This window comes from Solanum verrucosum, unplaced genomic scaffold (assembly GCF_900185275.1).
Source record: "Solanum verrucosum unplaced genomic scaffold, falcon-dt-bn FXZP01000218.1, whole genome shotgun sequence".
NCBI lineage: Eukaryota > Viridiplantae > Streptophyta > Magnoliopsida > Solanales > Solanaceae > Solanum > Solanum verrucosum.
The window spans coordinates 1,287,470-1,296,644 of record NW_026020464.1 but is presented as its reverse complement, the minus strand read 5'-3'; the positions used below and the strand labels follow the sequence as shown (position 1 = coordinate 1,296,644).

Genomic DNA, 9,175 nt, shown 5'->3' with positions numbered 1-9,175 from the left:
ATAGCCGCTAAAGATCATTTTTTATGCAGTGTTAATTCTCTAATTTAATAAGATAATAGGTTGATCATTAATCCAATTATCAGTATTAATGAAGGACAAATCTGTCAATGACTCCACCATATCTGTGCTTAGCTTTTTCTCCCATTTAACTCTCTTTGATGTGTCTGCTCCTGATCCATCACACTCTGCTTCTGAGAAAGACAATTGCTTCCTAAAACAAACCAAAAAAAAAAAAGTTTTAAAAAGAGTTTTAAAAAAAAATCTTAAAATACAAAAATTCGGTCGAGGGAATCTAGTTGTCACAAACACTAGGTGATTTCTTCATAGCTGTTCAAGCCTTGTTAGACAAATTTACCAAGTACATGTGCTGGTGGAGGTAGTCGATACCCCTCAAAATTTAGTCGTGGTGCTTGCAAGTTGATGCAGACACCACGAATATTCCAAAATATATATATATATATATATATATAAATCTCAAATTTATTTTCTAGCTGACACAAACACTAGGTGATTTTCTTTATATCTGTCCAAGTCTTTAGACAGATTTACCAGGTACCTGTGTTGATGAGAAGTAGTTGATACCCCTCAAAATTTCCTCGTGGTGCTTGCAAGTTGATGCCAACACCACGAATATTCCAAATATATATATATATATGTTGGGGGGGGGGGGGGGGGGGGGAGGGACTTACTCATGGCCTTTGTAACTCCAAGCATCCCAACCTATAGGATCAATGATGTTGGAGAGGGAGGTTTTATAAAATAGAACTCTAGCATAAGCCCTCCATGCCCTTCCTAAGAATGCCTTGCCTGTCCCAATAACTTTACAATTTTTGAACACAAATGCACTTGCATCATTTGGATGTGATCTTCCTTGTGCTGTTATAAATCCTCCATAATTTTGTGATATTGATCCAGCATTCACCAATATTGTACAATCCTATTAAAACAATATACATGTCATTTGAATAATCAGATCAGACGTGTGATATGAAAATTCATGTACGGGGTTATGTATTCAATCCTATAGATACATGTCGTTTAAACAAATTAGATATATAATGTGAAAATTTCATATAAAGTAATAGTAAAGGTAACTTATCTATCGACTTCTCTACTATCATCCCAAATGAATGAAACTATGTTTTAAAATTACCGATTATATACTCAGTATTGACCATAATTTACAAGAACATTATGTGTAGTCATAGTAATAGAGGAAGGTTTTTTATCCTCAATGTAGGATTTATTGGCACGAAATAAAATTTAATTACGCCTAACACAGATATCAAACACCAAGTGAAACAAAAAATCAACATAGTTCTTAACCTCACATTACCTTACTGAATAACTAAAGGTATCCAAGGCCTATGTATGGATTTTAATTCATTAATTGTCCAATGAAAGGTAAAGACTATAATTAACTAGTAAACTTTGTCTTTCCTACTTTTTTAATTTGTATTTATAAATCATTTGACTATAAAATTGTCCTCAACTCCATTAATAAAGAAGACAAAAATCTTAATGTGTTCATACATATCTAAAGAAAAAAATTACATTAATTAGGGATTAGCTAAAGCATCAATTATTTTTTAAAAAAAATTGAATATATCTCAAAATATTTATCATCTTAAAAAAATAATTAAGAAGTTGTTTACCCCTTCTGTTTTAGTTGCTACAATTAAATTAAATTTCTTAATTTGATATAAATACCATGTGTGTACAAGTATTTACCACTAAATACTCATTAAAACTATTAAACATTCAAAAGACGTACCAACCAGATATCGTAACGTAACATAACAATAAAAAAGATTACCTCATAAATTGATTGACCACTACCAAAAATGAAATCCATGGCTCCTTCAATTGTACATTGCTTGAAATAATGTTTGCCATTATCATCCAATAAAGTATCTTGTAAACCAGAAAAAGCACAATCATAAAATGATGTTCTATCCCCAGAAACCAATGTTGCTAATGCTGGTTTCATTGGATTTTTTTTATTCATAGGTGGATAATTGTAAGAATTCTACAAAAAATTTATTAAAAAAAATATTAGAAACTATATTTTTGAAAGAAAAAAAAACTTAATATTAGGATTTAAGGTTTCTTACTGTAAAATTTAACTTTTCCACAACAATATTTTCAGCAAAAGAGGAAAAAGTTGGGCTTGTAACAAGTGAGTCATGACCATCCCATATCACAATAGTATTTTTCACATCTGAACCTTTTAAATAAATAAAAGGTTTATCAAGTGGAATTGTCACCTGTTCCCTTCATGATTAAATGCAAAAAAAAAAAAAAAAAAAAATTAGTCTTTAATTAATACCAAATATTGAAACAAGAATTTTGAAAAAATATATATATGTATGACGTATATATATAGATTGAAGATGGATATTTAAATTAGACTCGATAAGTTTATGCTATAAGAGACACGTTTTTTTTTCCATGGGCATGGGGATCCCCGTAAATCCATTGAAAAGCTGGGATTTTTGACAGCACATTTCATATCTATTACTTGACAAAAAAACGTTGGATAGAAGTTTAGCTCAAATTATGTGTGTGTAAGAGAACATAACTAGCATATATATACAAAAAGATCAAACGGAATCCAATGATTCTAAATCTTGGATTCTTCGCTAGATTTGAACTGTTATTAGAGATATGATGTGAAAATCGCATGTATAGTTCGGTAAAGTAATAGTAGAAGTAATATATGTATCAACTACTCTACTATCATCTTCCCAATTGAATTAAACTATGTCAATTGTATCCCTAGAAGCTAGAATAGATTTGAGTTGAAATTACTGTTTATATACTCGATATTTACCATACGAGTTCACGCTATTAGAGACACGTGTATTTTTATGGAAGTTCTCATGATTACTTTCTATAAAAAATGATTTCCACCAAGCGTAATTCATACAAATCCCTCGAAAAAAACGCTTTTGACAGAATTAATTATATCTAGCTCAATCTTGAGTGTAAGAGTTCTAACACGTATACCAAAAAAGAACAGAATCCAATGACTCTCAATCTTGAATTTGCCTCTAGACTCATTTTGTTTACAACATACATGAATAAATCATTTTCCACCAAGCACATCATACAAATCCCTCGATCAAAATAAAAAATGATCAACAGAATTTATTATGTCTAGCTCAATTTATATGTGTGCAAGAGAACTATAGCACATATACTAAATAAAACATATAGTGACTCTAAATTCTGAATTCACACATAAATAAAATAGGAAGAGAACTATAGCACATATACCAAAAAGAATAGATATCGACTCTGAATTCTGAATTCACACGTAAATAAAATAGGAAAAGAAGAGTGTAGAGCATAGAGAAGTTACTTGTACAAGCCAGGTCTGATGAAGATACAAACCCAATGAGAATTATTAGAAGGAATTGAATCAATAGCAGCTTGAATTTTCTGAAATTGAGCAAAACCAGATTGATCAACATAAATTGTTGGAATAAATCCAAAAATACTTATTCCAATTGATGGCCATAGTAAAACTCTTCCACTTGCTAAACCATAGAACAAAAACAAAAACACTACACTTTTAAAAAAATGTAGTGCCATTTCTTGAAACTTGAAAATATATTTTTTTGTAAGAAAATCAAGAAGGAACCTTAGGATATATATATATATATAGTTTGAAGAAAAAAAAAAGTTATGAAATGAAAAGTCAAATTGAAAAATGGGGTAAAAGAAAAGTCACATTAAAATTCATGAGAAATGGTTTTTATGTTTTTTTCAGACAAATGAAAAGTCAAGAGTTGCTAGTTAATAAGTAATTAGTAGATAGTAGTGGGGTAGTAATAATAATTACAAATTTAATTAACTATCCCAACTAATTATTTTGGTATAAAGTTAAAATAATTTATTACTCTTCTCTCTCTTTCATAATATTATGTTTTATTTGTGGTAATTAGTCGTAAATAAAAATAAAAGGTATAATTTTGTAATCTGTATAGATGTGATATAATTTTTCCTGAAATATGTATTTCAAAAAAAATAATTAAGTGTTTGTTCAAGTATTTTTCAAAAAGATTTTGTAATTTTTTGAAGAAATATTTTAAGAGTGTTTTTTAAATTATTAAAAGTGTGTTTGGAAGTCACATGATAATTGAATTTGAGTGTAATTGAATATGATTATACAGTTTGACTTGTTTGTTTGACTTGAGAATACCTTGGTTAGACTTTAAGTTCGCACATTAAAACATGCTTGACCAAAATTTGAATTCACGCATCACAGGTCTCGGGGGCATTACTTTAGACTAGATTTTTCTGATTCCCAAAGACTTAAATCTTAGATTTGTAATTAAAAATGACAATATCTCAATCATTCTAACACAATCCATATCGATTAAACTTTCCATTTTATCACCCACATACCTCCCTCTCCTTGTCTCCTTCCCAAAATTTGCAAATGCAATCTTCCAATGTTTTAAATTTTTTGTTTATTATTTATTATTATATCAAATTTTAATTAAAATACCTCACAATTAATTTAGTATATATATATATATATATATATTTGTCACACAATAAAACATATCTATGTATTAGTCTAATTTTTTTGTTAAATTTGTAATTATATTTGTCCAATCAAACACGACAAAGAAAATTACATTGCAATTACATTCTAACAAACAAACAGGTCATGATAATTAATATACGGTATAATTATCAAATTATATAATTACACCTGATAATTACATAGTGCTTTCTAGTCAAAATGGACAAATCTTGCATCGAAAAAAATAATGGCAGTTTATTGTTGGTTGATTTCACTATTGAATTAATTAATATTATTAAATGCAATTAATGGTTTTAAGCAAAAAACGAAGGCGTGGGTTAGTGCATTAATTGATGATTAACTAATAACCACTATTGATACTTGTGAAAGCTTCCTTTGAGGCCCAATAATTGCAAGATCAAATAAAAAATTATTTATCCAAATAGGTAATTAGGGTAAAATGATGTAAAATTGGGCTAAATTATTAAAAAGAATGTAAAATAAATTAGTGTTGACTGTCTCTTTTCAATCATGCTTTGAAACTAGTTATAGTAGAGATTCAAATTCAACAAATAAAACTTCAAATCATGAATAAGCTACCATATAAATATGATTTTTCAGTTTATGGTTCGACATAAATATCCATTGTGCATAAGTATTTACCAATTATATATGTTGTTTCATTGTTAAGATTCATTTAAGAAAAACTTTCCATATGTTCTAGCAAAAAAATACACGAAAAAACAGGGAAGAGTCTGATCAAATGATGAAAATATTGCTAAAAATGCAAACTGTATCCCCTAACAAGGAACAAACTAATGTCAAAACATCAATCTTCATCAAAATTGTACTTCAAAACAAACTATATTTCAACTTCAGTACTTGATTGGAGCAATAACCGCGAGTTGAGGACCAAGTTTCTCCTCAGCAGCTTTCTCGGCCTTGACCCTAAGTTTTGCTAACTGCTTTCTCCTCTCATATGTTACTTGAGCTCTCTCCTTTCTCTTGTTCTCAAGATCCTGCGGTAAATCATAAACAATGGAGAAGTGTCACCATCGATGCAAATTACAAGAATGAAAGCTCAACACATAATTAGCCAGGGCCTGTAGCTTAGATGAACAAGGGCAAAGCAAAAAAGAGGAATAACACTAGTTGCTACTTTGAGAGAATCGATGTAGGGTAGAAGAGAAGAAACTAACCCTGATAGTATCATAATGGTTCCATCCGACCTCTGATGAAAGCTTGCCCAAGAGACAGTATTTATGTCCAGCACGGAGCCTCAATACCCTAGTTACAAAATAAGGTAAAAACCTCAGTACTACAAGAAACACTAAACAGTAATAAGCTATGACTGCTGCAGTGCAACTCACTTAAGTGCATCGGGAATGACCATCCTCTTGATCTTGTCATATGGGGGTGGAACACCCTCATAAACCTTCAAACGGGCAAGTGCAGCAGCTCCACGCTTAGTTTTGTGGGGAATCATCCTAGTATAAAATGAAGACAGACACTATCATTCACAATTGTAGAAGTAGAAGGAGCTTGCAATACTGGCCTAATCATCAAATATATTGTTCACGATACAGTAGTTCTAAAGGTACTAATCCCAACTGAAAAATTCATTAAAGGAAAGGGAAAACAAAATATTTAGACTGAGAAACTGAGTTGTAGTCTATAAAACACATCAACTATGCCTCAATCCCAAATTAATCAAAAACCATCTACAATCGACTCTCTTTTCAACTCGATAACATTCCAATACAAAGCAGTTACCTTCCAATGCAAATGGTTTTTCAAAACTAGAGTTTATCTTAATTCACACTTCTATAGTACATCATACACTCTAACTAAACTAAATAAAACTTGGGAGAAACGCCATAGCCATCAACATAAAATTAAACAATGTTGCATCACTTGGACAGTCATGCTGATATATGCTAGAAGGAAAGGTCATATATACTAGTAGAAACAACTTTCTTGACAAATTAGTGAACCCACTAACACACAAACCAAAATCAACATTGAGGCAGACATTTATTACCTACAGATAAATACAGTACTGCACAAACTATCAACAGGATCCCAAGCATTACACAGATACCCCTAAATTTTACTCCAACAACATCAACTGTTCTGTATCTGTTCTAGTCAAAAATAGATGTTACAGCCCAAAAGACTAGCCAAAAGTTTTTTGCACCACTGTAATACTTATAACTTCAAATATACATCAAAATGAATACAAAATTCCACTTCACTTTGTAAGTTTACTAACTGAGTAATGTGTCAACTACTTCAGCTTTGTCACTACAAATTAAAGTTCTTCACTTTCTGAATGTAAGTACTGAAAACAAGATCAAGTTCAGTTTTTTTCTACTACAGAGACCATTCTTGGCTTGATGTTGACTAAGTTGGCAAAGCTCTAAAGTAAAAAGATGAATGTGCCTTGGCTATTTATCCAAAGTTCTTCCAAGATAATTCGATTGCAAAATAAAAATTTAGAACCTAGCTGCACATCTTATAATGAACTCAAGGAGTATCTGCACTTTTAAAACTAGCTCACACATACTTAATTAACATAAAAAAGACAGTTTGATACACGAAGCACTGTGCATACTGGAACAGGAAAAAGGCAAAGAGACACACCCCAAATGAGTGTAATGTACGAAGCTTAAACTAACACAAGCATCAGCTCGAAACAACTTAACGTTGCACCAAGGCTCCCTTTCAATCAAACTACTAACATATTCTCACCTAATCTTATCCTAAAATGAATCTCCCATTACAATCCACAGCATAATTATCTCAATTAGAAGGATTATGTAAACCAAATTATCATTATGTTACTCATACTCATTTAAAATGGCGACGGGTGCATGTCGGATGCTCCAACATAGACTACCATATACATTAAATAAACAACAAAGCAATTAACTCAAAATACTAGATCTACCTCTTAATTCTGCTCTAAATAAACAATATTCAAATATATATCTATACAATTATATTCAAAAACAGAAGCATACCCACGAATGGTACGCCAGAGGATTTTCGAAGGAGCACGAAAATGGATTGGACCATGAGAAGGTTTTGTGTTCATTCTCTTACGAAGGAACCTAAGGTACTTCATTTTCTGACGAACAAGTCCACCGGATAAGCAAATCTCCTCACACCTAACAACCACTACTCTCTGTCCATTAAGCAATTCTTTGGCTAAGATCGAAGATAATCTTCCCAGCATATGGTGGCGGGCGTCCACCACTATCCTCTTTGCTGAGATTCCCGAACCAGACACCATTTTTCCTCTCTCTCTACTCTCTCTCTCTCTCTCTCTCTAGAGCTCTGAGGAATCGAGCTGCTGCTAGGGTTTTTTCAGCAGTCGTTTTTCCGTTCAATTTATATGATGATGATGAAGAAGAAGAAGAAAGGAATGTAAATGGGCTGTGGATCTGTACATGTTTTTTCGGTTTATAACTTTTTTGGCCCAATAAATGCCTTTTTTCACTTATCCTATAGTTTATGGACCTTTTAGATCATGATTTTGGAAAAAATATTTTTAATAAATTAATATTTTATGAAAAAAAAATTAGATCATGGTTATAATATGTAACCTACATCGAATGTTGAGCAAACGCGCCATGAACTTTCACGAAAATTGTCTTCACAAAGATGTATTTTATGTGAATATGCGAGTCTATTGATATTCATCGTACATTATAAAATTCGTGTCAAAATTTGACTTCTTATCTATCAAGGATGTAATAATGTGAATATATGAGCCTATTGATATTCATAGTACTTTATAAAATATCGTATCAAAATTTGACTCAAAAAGATGACTCACAGATTAAGATTGTAAATTGATCGCGAAACTTAGTTACCCATGACATAAGGGTAATTACATTTACTAGTTTAGCTTGTAAAAATTACATTTGTTAGTTTAGCTTATTTAGGGCATGATTGTAGATTAAAAAAAATGTAAGTTAAAGACAATGTTAGAAGATTAATAGATAATCAAGTGTTAGTGTTGTCGTACTTGTACGTGGGAGAGACAAAAGACCAGTCTCCTCTTTTCATTTTGTCTACGTCTAATCTCATAAGTGGAATCTTGAGAGAATAGAGCGTGCAAAGTCTTGAGAGAGTAGAGTGCGCATAAATTTGATCTACCTAGAGATAAATAGATTATTTCAGAAGATCCTTGATTGTACATGAAATCAAAATAACTACCAATGACAAAATATGGCAATGAATAAAACATGATAATTAGTAAGAAAAGTAATACAAAACATAAAAGAAATATTAACAACATCATATGACAATAAATATCAAAAAACAAGAAACTAAACGAATAAGACTGATACTACGACATACACGATACTCCATACTATCACTAAACCTACTTCCACTAAAAAGCACGACAACACTCAACAATGTACTGATCGTCTACCTATCCACGACCTCCACATCCTCTTATCTAAGGTCATATTCTCGATGAGCTACAATTGCAGCATGTCCTATTTAATCACCTCCTTCGATACTTTTTCACATACTTTTACCTTTCTTCATCCCCACCATATGCAACTTTCTCCCGTCTTTCTTTCTATTATCACTCTCATCCAACTAATGCATGTAATTGGAATA

At 31.3% G+C, this 9,175-nt stretch overlaps 2 protein-coding genes across 2 annotated transcripts; both read right to left on the bottom strand.

The window, feature by feature from the left end:
- On the bottom strand, positions 1–3,597 carry LOC125808791 (probable pectinesterase 55). The gene is made up of 5 exons (XM_049488454.1): positions 3,365–3,597; positions 2,115–2,274; positions 1,817–2,029; positions 690–937; positions 1–211 (listed from the first exon to the last, which is right to left on the bottom strand). Exons 1-5 carry the CDS (start codon positions 3,595–3,597, stop codon positions 40–42), a joined length of 1,026 nt encoding a protein of 341 aa, XP_049344411.1. The 3' UTR covers positions 1–39.
- Positions 3,598–5,299: 1,702 nt separating this feature from the next.
- LOC125808775 (60S ribosomal protein L13a-4-like) lies at positions 5,300–7,919 on the bottom strand. Its single transcript, XM_049488438.1, has 4 exons — positions 7,561–7,919; positions 5,908–6,024; positions 5,737–5,824; positions 5,300–5,556 (listed from the first exon to the last, which is right to left on the bottom strand). The coding sequence occupies exons 1-4, from the start codon at positions 7,830–7,832 to the stop codon at positions 5,413–5,415; spliced, it is 621 nt and encodes a 206-aa protein (XP_049344395.1). The 5' UTR covers positions 7,833–7,919; the 3' UTR covers positions 5,300–5,412.
- Positions 7,920–9,175: the final 1,256 nt, after the last annotated feature.